The sequence below is a fragment of the Podarcis erhardii genome, assembly GCF_964252035.2.
Source record: "Podarcis erhardii genome assembly, chromosome: 18".
NCBI classification, from domain to species: Eukaryota; Metazoa; Chordata; class Lepidosauria; order Squamata; family Lacertidae; genus Podarcis; species Podarcis erhardii.
The window spans coordinates 10,861,326-10,879,510 of NC_138516.1; the positions used below are offsets into that span (position 1 = coordinate 10,861,326).

General features: G+C 49.7%; 1 protein-coding gene across 2 annotated transcripts in view; it reads right to left on the reverse strand.

The window, feature by feature from the left end:
- The window catches only part of PALM (paralemmin), a 35,426-nt gene that overhangs the window by 14,194 nt on the left and 3,047 nt on the right, over positions 1-18,185 (reverse strand). For both annotated transcript variants that reach the window (XM_081846356.1, XM_081846355.1), the window contains exons 2-4: positions 14,018-14,066; positions 2,404-2,484; positions 2,019-2,149 (exon numbers count right to left, since the gene is read on the reverse strand). In XM_081846356.1, coding sequence (XP_081702482.1) covers positions 2,019-2,149; positions 2,404-2,484; positions 14,018-14,066 — 261 coding nt within the window. The remainder of the gene's footprint in view (positions 1-2,018; positions 2,150-2,403; positions 2,485-14,017; positions 14,067-18,185) is intronic.

Genomic DNA, 18,185 nt, shown 5'->3' on the forward strand with positions numbered 1-18,185 from the left:
CTTGTTTATTCTAATAGGAGTTCCGATTTTTCAATATGGTTTTGCAAGTATCCTTTAAACACCTTCCAATCCCTGTCTATCTTCTCTTTTGAGATCCTTCCAATTTCTCCCATTGTTTTGGATATATTGTAGTACTCCAATAATTTGGCAAGCCACTCTATTTTTGTCGGTATAATACCACTTTTCCTATTTTTCGCAATCAATAGCCTTGTGGCTACTGTTGCGTACAAATATAATGTCTTGTCTTCTTCCGTTAGACTTCCTGGTACTATTCCCAATAGAAAACCTTCTGGTGTTTTCCTAAATGAATATATAACGAAATGAAAAAAATGTTTAGATATTCATTTAGCTACCGGCTGTCTCTTAATCGGAAAGCAGAGATGGCTTTTGCATCCGCTGCCTGCCAGGACCCCTTTAGAGCGGGAGAAGGTAGGAAGAGAAGGGGCTCTGGAAGGAGGGGAGAGAATGCTCATCCCTGGAAAAAGACGGTTTCCTCGGTTAGCATATCCCTCTCTAAACCTCTCCCTTTCCTTTGGCCTCCCAAAATGTGGACCTTCAGCCCTTGCCAAAGGGAGAGGTGCAGCCTGGAACAGAATCATGGAAGCCTTGCCAGTGACGCTCTGTTCTCATGGAGAGGCAATTTCCCCCAGAGGAGTCTGCTGTACGAAACACATCAATGCAGCGGCCGGCATATAATAATAATAATAATAATTTTTTATTTATACCCCGCCCTTCCCAGTTCAAAAACTGGGCTCAGGGCGGCTAACAACAAATTTAAAACACTTAATTATAAAAGCAGCATAAGATACAGTATAAAAACACGAATAACAATAAAATTCGAAAATCAGTTTAGGGGAAATAAGCATTAGGTAATCGCCAGGGCTAGCTGGCTGAATTGGTCCTGCTTGGGCCAGCGAGGAGACCAGGGGAGAATTAGCTGTGGGGTCTCAGAGCGGGTGATCTTCATAGAAGGGGAGGGAAGGGAAGGGAAATAAAAGATCAGGCTGAATTCAAATTAAAGGCCAGGCGGAATAGCTCTGTCTTACAGGCCCTGCGGAAGGAGGTTAAATCCTGCAGGGCCCTGGTCTCCTTGGACAGAGCATTCCACCAGGTCGGAGCCATCACTGAGAAGGCCCTGGCCCTGGCGGAGGATAATCTGACTTCCTTATGGTACGGGACCTCTAAACTATGGTTCTTCATGACCTTAAGGTCCTCTGCGGGGTAGATGTCTTCTAAAAGTTTGGTAGTTGTTTTTCTCTTTGACAACTGGTGGGAGGGCGTTCCACAGGACGGGCGCCACCACCGAGAAGGCCCTCTGCCTGGTTCCCTGTAACTTGGCTTCTCACAGGGAGGGAACCACCAGAAGGCCCTCGGCACTGGACCTCAGTGTCCAAGCAGAACGATGGGGGAGGAGACGCTCCTGCAGGGATACTGGACCGAGGCCATTTAGGGCTTTCAAGGTCAGCACCAACACGTTGAATTGTGCTCGGAAACGTACTGGGAGTCAATGTAGGTCTTTCAAGACCAGTGTTATATGATCTCGGCGGCCGCTCCCAGTCCCCAGTCTAGCTGCCTCATTCTGGATTAGTTGTAGTTTCTGGGTCACCTTCAAAGGCAGCACCACGGAGAGCACATAGCAGTCGTCCAAGCGAGAGATAACCAGAGCATGCACCACTCTGGAGAGACAGTCTGCAGGCAGGGAGGGTCTCATCCTGCGTACCAGTTGGAGCTGATAAACAGCTGCCCTGGACACAGCATTGACCTGCGCCTCCATGGACAGCTGTGAGTCCAGAATGACTGCCAGGCTGTGCACCTGGTCCTTCAGGGGCACAGTGACCCCATTCAGGACCAGGGAGTCCTCCACACCCGCCCACCTCCTGCCCCCCCAAAACAGTCCTTCTGTCTTGTCAGGATTCAACCTCAGTCTGTTAACCGCCATCCATCCTCCATCCGCTGAAGATTTTAGCTGGGTCTTCGCTTGGCCACGCCCACAGCCGACAACACACCTGAGCCCTTACCTCTGAATGCTTTCTTCCAGCTCCTTGGCCTTCAAGTCGTCCTCTTCCATCTGTTTTTTCAAGGCGTCACCTTCCTCGGCCGTCGATGAAGGGGCTCCTTCCAGCAACCATCTTTCCCTCAAGGTCTTTGACTGGGAGGCAAAGGGAGGAATCGTAGAGTCGTACAACTTGGAAGGGACCCCAAGGGGTCGTCTGGGTTATTGTTGTTATCGTGTTTATTTAAAGCATTATTTAGAATAACCTCGGTTGCCGAATGTCTCTGTATGACCTTAAGCAAGTTCTGGCAAACAGTGAGCGGCGCCCTCTATCAAGGTGCCTCCCCCCCTCACCCTGATTTTTTGGGGAGCGGGTTCAGATCCTGCTTCCTTCCAGCAGCTCTCCCTACCTTTAAGTGTTGCAACTGACGCCGGTCGTCTTCCAGCTGCCGCCTCTTGTTTTCGATCTCGGCTTGGCGCTTCCTCTTCTCCTGAAATCGCAGGTGGAAAGGAGGGTAGGAGGAACGGGGGGAAGACAAAAAGTGAGTGGCAGCCTCCCCGAAAGTTAAAACAGACTCCTGGGGGGGGGCCCTGAGGTCTTTCCAAAGTTCCCACCTCGTTTCCCCCTTGGCCATGAGTTAGGGCGGTAACTTTTTCCTTTTTTAATTATTTTTTTAAAAGCTTTTATTCGTGAATATTTCAAACTACAACGGGATTTGCCCCTGCAATACAATGCAGTTTGGGTATGTTATTTCCCCTGACGTACATGTGCTGTGCACATTATTTTTTTTGCAAACATCAGTCGGTTGCAGAACTGCGTCGCAAAATCCAAGCGCGGCTGCATTTCGTTTCTCTCTCTTTTTAATGCTTTATTGGTTTTGAAACTGTAGAACGGAAATACTCAATAGATGGTGAAGACAAAATAAAAATAAACAGCCATTCGTTCCTTAATTGATACTTCATCATTTTATAATTGAATTGATAAATTTTAGAAATTGAATTGATAAATTGAATTGATAAAACATCATTTTATAATTAAATTTAACGTGGCCTCTGATCTTCGCATTGCATTCCCGAATTGGATTCCTCGAATCCACACTTTGCTTTGTTTTCTCCACATTGTTTGGCTTAACTTTAAATTTTATGAAGTTATCCAATTTATACATAGAAACTCAGTCGAAACCTGCCAACCGATTGATATTTTGACATTCTTTTACACAGACGTATTCCACCTATATATTTCGGTTCTCGTTTCGTTCCGGAAAACGCAAATCTGACGGGTTTGCCTTTGAAGGCGAACCGGATCAGCGTTTCACTTCCGCCGAAGACAGGGAACATTTTCCAGCCCAAGAGTGAGAGAGCTCAAAGAAGATACAGAAAAGCAATTTTCTCCGAAATGGGACCTCTTTGGGCTCCTGCAGGCCTTCAGTCAGGCAAACCTTGAACAAGAATCTGTTGTTGTTTGCAACCGGGAGAGAAATTCCATCCCTCTCAGGGCTGCTCCGTGCTTGATTTCCCTCTCGAAACGAGGGCAAGAATGTGTCGCAAACAAGGGATGCTTTTGTTGTCCTCCTCTTGGACAGCAGAGGCTCCCCGTCGCCCTAGTTAAATCAAAATCCCGCTGGGAAAACAGAAATTGGGGGACAGCCCCATTCATAATAATAATAATATAGTTTTCCCAGCTGCTCTGGGCGGCTCCCAATCGAATATTAAAAACAATACAGCATCAAACATTAAAAGCTTCCCTAAACAGGGCTGCCTTCAGATGTCTTCCAAAAGTCAGGTAGTTGTTTATTTCCTTGACATCTGATGGGATGGCGCCACCACCGAGAAGGCCCTCTGCCTGGTTCCCTGTAACCTCGCTTCTCGAAGGGAAAGAACCGTCAGAAGGCCCTTGGGAGAGGGACCCTGGTGTCTGGGCAGAACGATGGAGGTGGAGATGCTCCTTCAGGGATACTGGGCCATTTAGGGCTTTCAAGGTCAGCACCAACACTTTGAATTGTGCTCGGAAACGTCCTGGGAGCCAATGTAGGTCTTTCAGGACTGGGGTTATATGGTCTCCACTCCCAGTCCCCAATCTGGCTGCCGCATTCTGGATTAGTTGCAGTTTCCGGGTCACCTTCAAAGGTAGCCCCACGGAGAGTGCATGGCAGTAGTCCAAGCGGGAGATAACCAGAGCATGCACCACTCTGGAGAGTCAGTCTCTGGGAACGCCCTCCCGCCAGATGTCAAGTCAATAAATAATTTGTTTAAGCAACTCCTGTTTTAGGAGTGTTGGCATGGGAAAAAAATGACTCGAAAGAGGCGTCTAATTTGTGAATTTTCCCTAATCTGCATATTTTTGTACACATTATTGCAGGGCTGGAAAAACTCCTTGGCAAAATTTGGAGAAGCATGAATATCATAGTTTGGCTCCGTTCCTGTTTGTGCCATGTTTCCAAAAGGAGAAATGAGTTAAATGCAAACGGAATTGCACCTCCCCAAATTTGCACTTCCAAAAGGGACCCCCCTGCTGATATTTCAACACCCAAAGAGGGTCTCTGTGGAGGAGAGCGCTTTTTCCACTGGCGTGCAAAAATGTAAAATGCAAAAAATAAATAAAAATCCACCCTCTGTTGCATTTCCGGAGGTGGCCGGGACAAGGGGAGTTAAACCCTGGAAGTGTCTTCATTCCGGCCCCACATGGAAAAACCAGACAATATTCCTTTGGCGGCCAAGCCTGCCGCAAGCTCTTCCAAACTCATCGCCTGGCTGCCAAGCGATGATCCATTTCTCTCTCTCCTTTTCGGAACAGCCTGCAAAGATCGCCTCCCTCCCTCCAAACTTTTTGCAGAGTGTTGCAGGAATTTATGTATCGGTTGGGGGGGGGTGCCCCTCCAGCAGATATCATGCACATGCAACCCACTACCAAAACCAGCACCATCGCTTTTGTGACTTTTGTGATTTGTCCCCACAAAACACTTCATTGCAGTTTCTTCCTGCCTATTCAAAGGGCCTCTGCTGCACGATACCAAATGTAAGAATTCCCTGATCAATGTATCTCTGTACTGGCTCACTTGGGAAACTTCAGAAATTCATCTAGACATGTGAGCTCAGCTACTCAGCAGCCCCTCTGCCTGAGTAACAATCCCTGGCTTCCTGATACCTGAGTGCCAGACAGGTAGCCATTCCAGAAATAACAAGCCCAGATGACGACAAAAGGGTGTGATTCACTTGGCTGGGAAACAGGGAAATGTAAATACAGTGGTGCCCCGCAAGACGAACGCCTCGCAAGACGGAAAACCCGCTAGACGAAAGGGTTTTCCGTTTTGGAGGCGCTTCACAAAACAAATTTCCCTATGGGCTTGCTTCGCAAGACGAAAATGTCTTGCGAGTTCCTGCGGGTTTTTTTCCCTTTTTCCCCCCTTTTCCTAAGCCGCTAAGCCGCTTAACAGCTGATCCGCTAAAAGCCACTAAACCGCTAATAGCGCTAAGCTAAGCTGTCAATGGGCTTGATTCGCAAGACAAAAAAACTGCTAGACGAAGAGCCTCACAGAACGGATTAATTTCGTCTTGCGAGGCACCACTGTATCTTTTTTCTTCCACTTGATGGGTGTTTGGTGGACGGCAAGGGGAACCATGGGGCAGGGTCCAGGATGCTCAGATTACGGCCACTGGACCTCCCCTTTCATGATGTAACCGTGATGTATGAGTGATGTACTTTGGGGGGGTGTAATGGGGATTAAAAAGGTAAAGGGACTCCTGACCATTAGGTCCAATAGTGACCAACTCTGGGGTTGTGGCGCTCATCTCGCTTTATTGGCCGAGGGAGCCGATGTACAGCTTCTGGGTCATGTGGCCAGCAGGACTAAGCCGCTTCTGGCGAACCAGAGCAGCGCACGGAACCGCCGTTTACCTTCCCGTCGGAGCGGTACCTATTTATCTACTTGCACTCTGATGTGCTTTCGAACTGCTAGGTTGGCAGGAGCAGGGACCGAACAGCGGGAGCTCACCCCATCACGGGGATTCGAACAGCCGACCTTCTGATCGGCAAGTCCTAGGCTCTGTGGTTTAACCCACAGCGCCACCCGCGTCCCTGTAATGGGGATTAGCAGCTAATAAAAGTTTGGGTTCTCTTTTGTTTGGGGCTTCCATCCTGTTTCACCTGGTGGCAGGTGGGAGTCCTGTCTCGAGGGTCTTCAATAAAGACCAAGCCGACTGGCTGCTGTTTTGCTCTGGGATTCCTGGCTGGTGTCCTTGTTTTTTGTCCAAGGGAGCCCTCAGATTTCTCCGCTAACAGAGCCTCACGTTCATTCCCAGGACGGACACAGAGCTGGCCAGAGTCTCTTTGCTCCTGACGGTTTCTCTTCTCTCTCTCTCTCTCTCTGTCCTTCCTTTCCCTCTGAAACAATCTCTCCTTTGTTGTGAAGGGCCTGTATCTAGCAGACAGCGTCAGAAAAAAATGAGCGTCCGAAAGGGGACTTCAAGGTACTGGGTGTGCCTTCGTTTGGCTGATTTTGGGTTAGATTAACCAACAAGGTGCCCTGGGTGAAAGGGACACAGCAGCTCAGTTGCAGAGCACACCTGCGCATGCCTCAGCTTGCCCACCTAGGGCGAATCATGACCATAATAATTTTATTATTTATTCCACACCCATCTGGCCGGTGTTAGCCCAGCCAGTCTGGGCAGCTTCCCACACATATATAAACGTAATAAAACGCCAAACTTCCTCAAAGCGGGCTGCCTTCAGATGTCTTCTAAAAGTCAGGTATCTGTTTATCTCCTCGAGGGCGTTCCACAGGGAGGGCGCCACCACCAAGAAGGCCCTCTGCCTGGTTCCCTGTAACTTCGCTTCTCGCAGGGAGGGGACTGCCAGAAGGCCCTCGGGAGAGGGACCCCGGTGTCCATGGTGGAGACACTCCTTCATTTCCACTGGGATGTTTAGGGCTTTAAAGGTCAGCACCAACACTTCGAATTGTGCTTGGAAACATCCTGGGAGCCAATATAGGACCGGTGTTATGTGGACTCCACTCCCAGTCCCCAGTCTGGCTGCCGCATTCTGGATTAGTTGCAGTTTCCGGGTCACCTTCAAAGGTAGCCCCACAGAGAGTGCATTGCAGTAGTCCAAGCGGGAGATAACCAGAGCATGCACCACTCTGGCCAGACAGTCTGTGGGCAGGGAGGGTCTCATCCTGCGTACCAGATGGAGCTGCCCTGGACACAGAACTGACCTACACCTCCATGGACAGCTGTGTGTCCAGAACGACTCCCAGGCTGCTCACCTGGTCCTTCGGGGGAACAATGACCCTATTCAGGACCAGGGAGTCCCCCCCACCAACTAACTTCCCATCTCTTGCAGGTCCTGGAGAATTACGAGAAGGATGAGAGTGACGCCGACATCTCAGCCGACTTCATCCCCATCATCCTGTACGACTCGCTCCGGTTCGTGTTTGACCGCTTGAAGGAGCAACAGGGGCAGGGTTACACCGTTCAGGACCATTCAGACACGCCAATTTAAAACCCACCATGAGGACTAGGATCTTGGAGCTCAGCCACTGGGCATCTGCTTTGGCATGCGGAAACTCAGTTCCTGGCCTCACCGGGAAAGTTTGGGACAGGACCCTGAGTTTGAAAATCGGGCGAGCTGCCGCTCAGACAACCCTGAACTAGACCGGGCCCCCTTCTTCCCACAAACACATGTTGAAAAGCCGTAAGATGCAGCCTCGGCCTCCCCGTGTCTCTAAATGCGCTTGTGTGGACTTCAGGGCATCCTGCGGCGATTGGGCAGCCTTCCATCTCATGCTCAGCGGGGTGCAAAGCTCCGTCCTTCTGAGCTGTTGATAACAGATCATTACAGGACAATTGCGGTGTGTGTGTTTGTGTGTGCGCGCACGCTTTCCCTTCCTAGCCTTAAAGCCGACATAAATGCTCTTTGTTGCGAGATCTGTACAGGATGGGTGATTTGGAGAGGTCAGGAACATGGCGTACTGCGAGCGGCGGAGGGGGAACAGCCTTCAGCCACGGGCGCCCAGTGCCAAAAGAGGGGGTGGTGGTGGCATGAATCGCGAGCGGTGATTTATTTTCCGGGAAACCGGGGCCAGTCGAGACGCTTGGCTTTGGGCTCCCTGCATTGCATACCTTCCAACGTTTCTCCGATGAAAACAGGGGCGTCATTACGGGAGGGGGGAGAGAGAGAAAGGGGCAGGAGGCAAAAGACCCCAATGATGCCCCTTTTCTGGTAGATTCCAAACCCTCTGAGTGTCCCTATTTCCCAGGGACACTCCCGGATTTACAGAAGCCCTCCCAGTTTCAGATCTGATCCCAGAATGTTCTGCTTTTCCTTAGGACGTCCCTGTTTTCAGGGGAGAAACGCTGGAGGGGATGGAAAAGGATGTCCCTATTTTCAGGGGAGAAACGTTGGAGGGGATGGAATAGGACGTCCCTCTTTCCAGGGGAGAAACGTTGGAGGGGATGGAATAGGACGTCCCGATTTTCAGGGGAGAAACGTTGGAGGGGATGGAATAGGATGTCCCTCTTTCCAGGGGAGAAATGTTGGAGGGGATGGAATAGGACGTCCCGATTTTCAGGGGAGAAACGTTGGAGGGGATGGAATAGGATGTCCCTCTTTCCAGGGGAGAAACGTTGGAGGGGATGGAATAGGACGTCCCGATTTTCAGGGGAGAAACGTTGGAGGGGATAGAATAGGACGTCCCTGTTTTCAGGGGAGAAACGTTGGAGGGGATGGAATAGGACGTCCCTGTTTTCAGGGGAGAAACGTTGGAGGGGATAGAATAGGACGTCCCTGTTTTCAGGGGAGAAACATTGGAGGGGATAGAATAGGACGTCCCTGTTTTCAGGGGAGAAACGTTGGAGGGGATAGAATAGGACGTCCCTGTTTTCAGGGGAGAAACGTTGGAGGGGATAGAATAGGACGTCCCTGTTTTCAGGGGAGAAACGTTGGAGGGGATAGAATAGGACGTCCCTGTTTTCAGGGGAGAAACGTTGGAGGGGATAGAATAGGACGTCCCTGTTTTCAGGGGAGAAACGTTGGAGGGGATAGAATAGGACGTCCCTGTTTTCAGGGGAGAGGGTATGCTAAAGGCAGGGTAGGAAGAGGAATGGACAGGGGACCTGGTGTCCAGTGGGCCGTCTGCATGACGGTGCCCCCGTTTCTCGGATTTGTCCCTGGGGCGAAAATGCCATTTATCTGACCGATGAGCTCAATTCCTTCCTGGGGAGGGAGGAGGGTGAAAGCAAGAAAGCTCGCTATCTCCCGGCCTGTTTTGCATCTTCCCAAACCCGGGTTGTAACCTTGAGAGAGAGCTACAAATGTGGAACTCTCCGCTCAGCTTGAACGCGCCTCTCTCTGAGACAATGGCTTCCTTCTTCTGGTCCCTGACATAGGCTCTTTTCTTCTCTGCCTTTAGAAGCCGGCGAAGCTACAACATCAGCCGGATGCCAGCGCTGCGCGGCAGGGGTCCCCCGGTAACCCGCTTCCTCCTCGAGCCGCGAAGATGGGGCAGCCAAATTTGGGGAGGCCGTGAGGAACACGCCGACCTTTCCCCGCCATTTGGCACCGCCAATTCGGACAGAGCCGGGCAAACAGATGTCTTTGGACCCCCAAAATATGTGCCCATCCGGTGCCCTTTTGAGAACACCGCATTCTCGGGCAGCTGAGCTCGGGAGACTAGCAGGGGCCGGCGCCAGGGCTTGGCAGGGCTGTTCCCCTGGCACACACCTCGCCACGGGGGCCGACGAATCTCCTGCGATGGGGAGGTAGGGCCCCCCCTGAGAGAAGCAACCTCTTGGAGATGGCCTTCAAACTCTAGGAGCCTCCGAAACCTACAGCGAGCGCTGGCCACCTGCCCAATAATAATAATAATAATAATAATTTATTATTTGTACCCCGCCCATCTGGCTGGGTTTCCCCAGCCACTCTGGGCGGCTTCCAACAGAGATAAAAAATACACTAAAATATCACATATTAAAAACTTCCCTGAACAGGGCTGCCTTCAGATGTCTTCTGAATGTCAGGTAGTTGTCCATCGCCTTGACATCCGATGGGAGGGCATTCCACAGGGCGGGCGCCACCACCGAGAAGGCCCTCTGCCTGGTTCCCTGCAACTTGGCCTCTCGCAGTGAGGGAACCGCCAGAAGGCCCTCGGAGCTGGACCTCAGTGTCCGGGCAGAACGATGGGGGAGGAGACGCTCCTTCAGATATACTGGACCGAGGCCATTTAGGGCTTTAAAGGTCAGCACCAACACTTTGAATTGTGCTCGGAAACGTACTGGGAGCCAATGTAGGTCTTTCAAGACCGGTGTTATATGGTCTCGGCGGCCGCTCCCAGTCACCAGTCTAGCTGCCGCATTCTGTATTAGTTGTAGTTTCCGGGTCACCTTCAAAGGTAGCCCCACGTAGAGCGCATTGCAGTAGTCCAAGCGGGAGATAACCAGAGCATGTACCACTCTGGCGAGACAGTCCGCAGGCAGATAGGGTCTCAGCCTACGTACCAGATGGAGCTGGTAAACAGCTGCCCTGGATACAGATTTGACCTGTGCCTCCATGGACAGCTGTGAGTCCAAAATGACTCCCAGGCTGCGCACCTGGTCCTTCAGGGGCACAGTTACCGCATTCAGGACCAGGGAATCCTCCACACCTGCCCGCCTCCTGTCCCCCAAAAACAGTACTTCTGTCTTGTCAGGATTCAACCTCAATCTGTTAGCCGCCATCCATCCTCCAACCGCCTCCAGACACTCACACAGGACCTTTACTGCCTTCACTGGTTCTGATTTAAAAGAGAGGTAGAGCTGGGTATCATCTGCATACTGATGAACACCCAGCCCAAACCTCCTGATGATCGCTCCCAGCGGCTGCATGTAGATGTTGAAAAGCATGGGGGAGAGGACAGAACCCTGAGGCACCCCACAAGTGAGCGGCCAGGGGTCTGAACACTCATCCCCCACCACCACTTTCTGAACACGGCCCAGGAGGAAGGAGCGGAACCACTGTATGACAGTGCCCCCAGCTCCCAGCCCCTCAAGACGGTCCAGAAGGATGTCATGGTCGATGGTATCAAACGCCGCTGAGAGATCCAGCAGAACTAGGAAACAGCTCTCACCTTTGTCCCTAGCCCGCCGGAGATCATCAACCAGTGCGACCAAGGCAGTTTCAGTCCCATGATGAGGCCTGAATCCCGACTGGAAGGGATCCAAATGGTCCGCTTCTTCCAGGCGTGCCTGGAGTTGTTCAGCAACCACTCGCTCAATCACCTTGCCCAAGAATGGGAGGTTTGAGACTGGGCGATAATTGGCCATCGTGGCCGCATCTAAAGATGGTTTTTTAAGAAGCGGTTTAATAACCGCCTCTTTCAGCGGGTCTGGGAAGGCTCCCTCACGGAGGGAAGCATTCACCACCCCACGAAGCCCATCGCCCAGTCCTTCCCGGCTAGCTTTTATAAGCCAGGATGGGCAAGGATCCAGGAGACAGGTGGTTGGCTTCACTCGTCCAAGCAGCCTGTCCACATCCTCGGAGGTAACAGATTGAAATTGATCCCACACAACTTGACCAGACAGGACTCTAGCACTCTCCCGCCCCGGCCCTGCTCCCACGGTGGAGTCTACTTCTTCCCGAATCTGAGCGATTTTATCTGCAAAAAAATTTGCAAAATCTGTTCAGATTTTGCAAATTTGTTCCCAAATCTTCCTCTGTTCCCAAATCTTCCTCCTCCTCTTCTCTGGATTTGGGAGAGAGCAACGAGTGGCTTCTCGTTTTAGGCGCGTTCTGAGAGATTGCTGCTTTTTTGTTTTTAAAAACCCAAACATTTGGAATGGGCACCGTCCGGGGATCGAATGGCTCCCCGTCCCTTGAAGTCTGGCATGGCCAAAGTCTGGCCAGCAGGCCAAATCCAAATAGGGACGTCCTATTCCACCCCCTCCAACGTTTCTCCAATGAAAATAGGGACGTCCTATTCCATCCCCTCCAACGTTTCTCCTGTGAAAATAAGGAAGTCCTATTCCATCCCCTCCAACGTTTCCCCTCTGAAAATAGGGGCTCCCTAAGGAAAAACGGGCATTCTGGGATCAAATCAGAAACCGGGACGGCTTCTGTAAGTCTGAGACTGGACAATAGGGGCAATTGGAGGGTCTGTTGCCTTGAGGTGACTGTGTGGCAGTTCTCAGAGTCTGGTGCTTCACCTATGTGCCAAAATAAATGTGAAAAAGAGTCGATTCTTGCGCCCTCGCCCTTCCGGATGGCAGCGGACCAGGAGAGGGTGTTCCCGGTCGCAGGCCCTAACCTGCAAACTCCCCACAGAGAGGGGTGCAGTTGGGGTGAATGGTGAAGATGCACCACTTTAACACAGACCCGGGTTATATTTAGCGATTGCGTTCCGTCCTGCAAGTTTCCAAACAATTCTGAATGTCTTTTCAATGGCGCAACCTGCCCAGGGACTTCCAGGTAAAGCACAGGTAATAATTTAAAAGAATAATAATAGGGATGGGCACAATAGCACCAAATGAATCTCGACACAAGCTGAGATCTGTTTTGGCATGTCCTAGACAGCGTCTTAAAAAGCAGAGGCATCACCTTGCCAACAAAGGTCCGTATAGTTCAAGCTCTGGTTTTCCCAGTAGTGTTGTATGGAAGTGAGAGCTGGACCATCAAGAAGGCTGGTCACCGAAGAATGGATGCTTTTGAATTCTGGTGCTGGAGGAGACTCTGGAGAGTCCCATGGACTGCAAGAAGATCAAACCTCTCCATTCGGAAGGAAATCAGCCCTGAGTGCTCACTGGAAGGACAGATCCTGAAGCTGAGGCTCCAAGACTTTGGCCACCTCAGGAGAAGAGAAGACTCCCTGGAAAAGACCCTGATGTTGGGAAAGATGGAGGGCGCAAGGAGAAGGGAACGACAGAGGACAAGATGCTTGGACAGTGTTCTCGAAGCAGCCAGCATGAGTTTGACCAAACTGCAGGAGGCAGCGGAAGACAGGAGGGCCTGGCGTGCTCTGGTCACGAAGAGTCGGACACAACTAAACGACTAAACAACAACAACAACATCAGCACCCTTGCATTCTGACTAACCAGGAACTAGGAAACGGCCAATTTAAGTTTCTCATTCTCTCCCCCGCCACCATTATTAAATGGAGTTCTCTTCATTTCCACATCAATTTGCAATTTTTTTAAAAAATAAAAAGTCCTTACAAAAATTTGCCAGCAGTTTTGTGCCAATTTCCCTATCTGGACAGGGATAGCCTAACTCGTGTCATCTATGCTCTGGTAACCTCCAGGTTAAATTAATGCAATGCTTAGTACGTAGGGCTGAAGATTCGGAAACTTCAGCTGGTGCAGAATTTGGCGCCAGGTTGCTCACCGGACGGCAAGATGGTTGGAGCCTTCTGATGGTTCCCTCCCTGCGAGAAGCGAGGTTACAGGGAATCAGGCAGAGGGCCTTCTTGGTGGTGGCACCCTCCCATCAGATGTCAAGGAAATAAACAACTATAACAATTTAATAGTAATAATTTATTATTTATACGCCGCCCATTTGCCTGGGTTTCCCCAGCCACTCTGGGCGGCTTCCAACAACATATTAAAATATAATAGTCTGTGCAATATTAAAAGCTTCCCTATACAGGGCTGCCTTCAGATGTCTTCTAAAAGTCAGATAGTTGTTTATTTCCTTGACATCTGATGGGAGGGCGCCACCACCGAGAAGGCCCTCTGCCTGGTTCCCTGTAACCTCACTTCTCGCAGGGAGGGAACTGCTAGAAGGCCCTCGGGAGATGGACCCAGGTATCCGGGGTGGAGACGCTCCTTCAGGTCTACTGGGCCATTTAGGGCTTTCAAGGTCAGCTGGACCTCAGTATCTGACTTTTAGAAGACACCTGAAGGCAGCCCTGTTTAGGGAAGCTTTTTAATGTTTGATATTTTATTGTGTTTTTAATATTCTGTTGGGAGCCGCCCAGAGTGGCTGGGGAAACACAGCCAGATTTGGGGGGGGGAGTATAAATAAGAAATTATGATGACGATGATGCAAAATCAAGGACTTACCGCTATGGCCTGGAGTCTTTCCTGCTGAATTGTACTCGTGTCGATGATCCTGGAGAGAAAGACAAGAGGAAGACTTAAGAAGATGCAGGAACTCAGACTTCAAGGGACACATAAAGGTAAAGGGTAAAGGGACCCCTGACCATTAGGTCCAGTCGTGGCCGACTCTGGGGTTGCGGTGCTCATCTCACTTTACTGGCCGAGGGAGCCGGCGTACAACTTCCGGGTCATGTGGCCAGCAGGACTAAGCCGCTTCTGGCGAACCAGAGCAGCACACGGAAACACCGTTTACCTTCCCGCTGGAGCGGTACCTATTTATCTACTTGCACTTTGATGTGCTTTTGAACTGCTAGGTCGGCAGGAGCAGGGACCGAGCAACGGGAGCTCACCCCGTCATTGCAGGGATTCAAACCACCGACCTTCTGATCGGCAAGTCCAAGGCTCTGTGGTTTAACCCACAGCGCCACAAGGGACACATAGATGCCCTATAAACATCGAAATCAGCCACCTTGAACCAATGCCTGCTTCTCTGCCTCGCTGGGTTATTGTAGAGAGAGAAAACGAGCAAGAGAAGGGATCGTGTCCAACACAGACAAAGGGAACGAAGTAAAACCCAGCTGTTTGCAAAGTTGCGTTTTTAGCCGAATCTGGGGGAACTGTGTGTTCGATTTGCTTCTTGCAAACAGCTGAAAGTCTGTACATTTTAACAATAAACCTGATTTGCAACGGGGAGGGAGGAATAATTTCGATCTCACACCCGGATTTTCACTTTTTAAAATACTGGTTTAGCAGCACGTTTATCGAGGATTTGCCCTGTGAAGTTTGCAGGAAGATCAACCAACGTCGCCTCTTTCTCGCGCTTCCATTCCGATGGGTTTGCACGAAGGTTTTGCCGCGCCGCAGCTCTCGGTCCTTCGCCCCGCCCTCCCCGTCACTTTCCTTCCTGCAAAAACACCTGCTTCTAACTGGAAACCGGAATATGCCAATTTGTGACTAAATCCCATCCCAAAATAGCAACTGACCGGAAGTGGCTTTCGATTTAATTTCGAGCTGGTCGGCACACAAATGCACGCACACACCCGACAATCATCGCAGCACTTTGCCATATAAACCCGAGAAGCCTTTAAAACGCCTTTTTTTGACACCTGCAAAAATTCCTGGTTAGAGAGCGTTGACGCTTTTATGGAACGCCCAACTCTCGGTTTGCAGGGAAAGGAATCCGGAACCGCTTTGACGCAAGGTTGTGGTTCCCGACGTGTTGTTTCACGGGGCAACCGGCAAGCCCAAATCTACCGTATTTTTCGCTCTATAAGACGCACCAGACCACGAGATGCACCTGGTTTTTGGAGGAGGAGAACAAGAAGAAAAAAATATTCTGAATCCCAGAAGCCAGAACAGGAAGAGGGATCGCTGTGCAGCGAAAGCAGCAATCCCTCTTGCTGTTCTGGCTTCTGGGATAGCTGCGCAGCCTGCATTTGCTCCATAAGACGCACACACATTTCCCCTTACTTTTTAGGAAGGAAAAAGTGAGTCTTATAGAGCAAAAAAGACGGTACTTGCTATGGTGACCCATTTCTCTGCATTATTCTTCCTACACGCAGTAGACAGACCCTCCAAGTGCCCCTGTTTTCCAGGGCAGAGCCGGATTTAGGTTTGATGCGGCCCTCAGCCCTTTATATGTCCAGCTGTCCTTTGTCAACAACAAATTGCCGCTGTTTTTTTGTGTTGAATATATGCTATATGGTCATTTATGGACCTCATAGGTATCTCAAGCCATTTGCACATCACAAAATACGGGGTTTTTCAAATAATAAGGGTTTCATCAACAAGAGGTGTAAATATATGGCGCAAACTACTAATAATTATAAAGATCAAAATATAGAAAATATATAGAAAGGAGCAACCCAGGGATATTTTAGGGAGCAGGCGGGGCCCATGACTTACACCAGAGGAGCCGACACAACACAAAACACTCTTGCTGTATGTAGGTCTTATTTTATTTTGTTTTTTATCTTATATTTTGGAAATGTACATCCAGTCCCCCCCCTTTAAATTTTTTGGGGCCCCCAAGAGAGTGGGGCCCTAAGCTAGAGCTTGTTTAGCTTATACGTAAATCCGACACTGGCATAGATAGATGATAGATAGATAGATAGATAGATATAGATAAATAGATAGATGATAGATAGATAGATAGATAGATAGATAGATAGATAGATAGATAGATAGATAGATAGATGATAGATAGAGATAAATAGATGATATAGATATAGATAGATAGATAGATGATAGATAGATAGATAGATGATAGATAGATGATAGATAGATAGATAGATAGATAGATAGACAGACAGATGATAGATAGATAGATAGATAGATAGATGATAGATAGATAGATAGATAGATAGATAGATAGATGATAGAGATAGATAGATGATAGATAGATTGATTGATTATATTTTGGAAATATACACATCCAGGTTCCCCCCCTTTAATTTTTTTGGGGGGGCCCCAAGAGAGTGTGGCCCTAAGCTATAGCTTCTTTAGCTTATATGTAAATCCGGCACTGGCTGTTGCCCCAATCTAGCAGACTCTCATGTTTCTATTACTGAAATAAAGATTTTTTTCTTTTCTCCACCACACAAAGCCCCACCATCCGGGGGGGGGCATGTAAGACTCGGGGAGGGGTTTTATTTCTGTTGTGGGGGCTCAGATACAATGAACCGGACACAGCAGGCGGACATCAAACGACCTCTTCCTTCCCGCATCTGACCCCCCCTTCCCTCCCTCGTCCCTATTCTCCACATTTTTGTAGCTAAAAGCAGATACTTCCTCCTCCATCTGTTGTTCGCCGCTTACTACGTTGTCCTGCGTGCGAGTGGCGGCGAAAGCCTTCTGCGCCAACCGGTCAGAAAATGCCCTTAAAATGAAGGCGGGAAAAACTTTTCCCATTTCAAGAGACGCAGTCGTTTTAGCTGAAAAAGGACACACACACACCCCTGGGAGGCAGCCGCTTACATCATTAGTAAGATGTTAATTAACCGTGTTGGGAGATTGCTAGAGACAAAAGGGGGTTATATTTTTGCACACACACATACACACACACCAGATAGAAAAAGTTTGCTGAGCCTTGCCCTTGACCGTCTCGGTCTCCCTCCTCTGTCCACCTTCCAGCTTGTCAACATCCGTCTTAAATTGTGCTGCCCAGAACTGGACACTGTATTCCAGTTGTGGCCTGACCAAGGCAGAATAGATAGCATCTTAAAAAGCAGAGACATCACCTTGCCAACAAAGGTCCGTATAGTAAAAGCTCTGGTTTTCCCAGTAGTGATGTATGGAAGTGAGAGCTGGACCATCAAGAAGGCCGATCACCGAAGAATGGATGCTTTTGAATTCTGGTGCTGGAGGAGACTCTTGAGAGTCCCATGGACTGCAAGAAGATCCAACCTCTCCATTCTTAAGGAAATCAGCCCTGAGTGCTCACTGGAAGGACAGATCCTGAAGCTGAGGCTCCAAGACTTTGGCCACCTCAGGAGAAGAGAAGACTCCCTGGAAAAGACCCTGATGCTGGGGAAGATGGAGGGCACAAGGAGAAGGGGACGACAGAGGACGAGATGGTGGGACAGTGTTCTCGAAGCTACAAACATGAGTTTGACCAAACTGGGGGAGGCAGTGGAAGACAGGAGTGCCTGGCGTGCTCTGGTCCAGGGGGTCACGAAAAGGCGGACACGACTAAACGACTACACAACAACAACATGACTTCCCCTGATCTGGACACTAGACTTCTGTGGATGCAGCCTAGAATAGCATTCGCTATTTTTGCTGCTGCATCACAGAGTTGACTCACGTTCAGCTTGCGGTCCACCAAGACCCCCAGATCCTTTCTCCCATGTCCTGCTAATAAGCCCGGTGTCCCGCCTCCTAAATATGCCTAAGAGCAGAACCTGACCCTTGTCCCTATGGAAATTCGTTTGGTCAAATTGTGTAGTTCCCTCCTTTAGCCAGCGGCGTTGTGCGGGCTGAATTCTTGCCTGCTATCTTTGGTGATCCCTTGTAGCCGAGTAATAATAATAATTTATTATTTATACCCCGCCCATCTGGCTGGGCTTCCCCAGCCACTCTGGGCGGCTTCCAATAAAATATTAAAATACTGTAATGCATCAAACATGTAAGA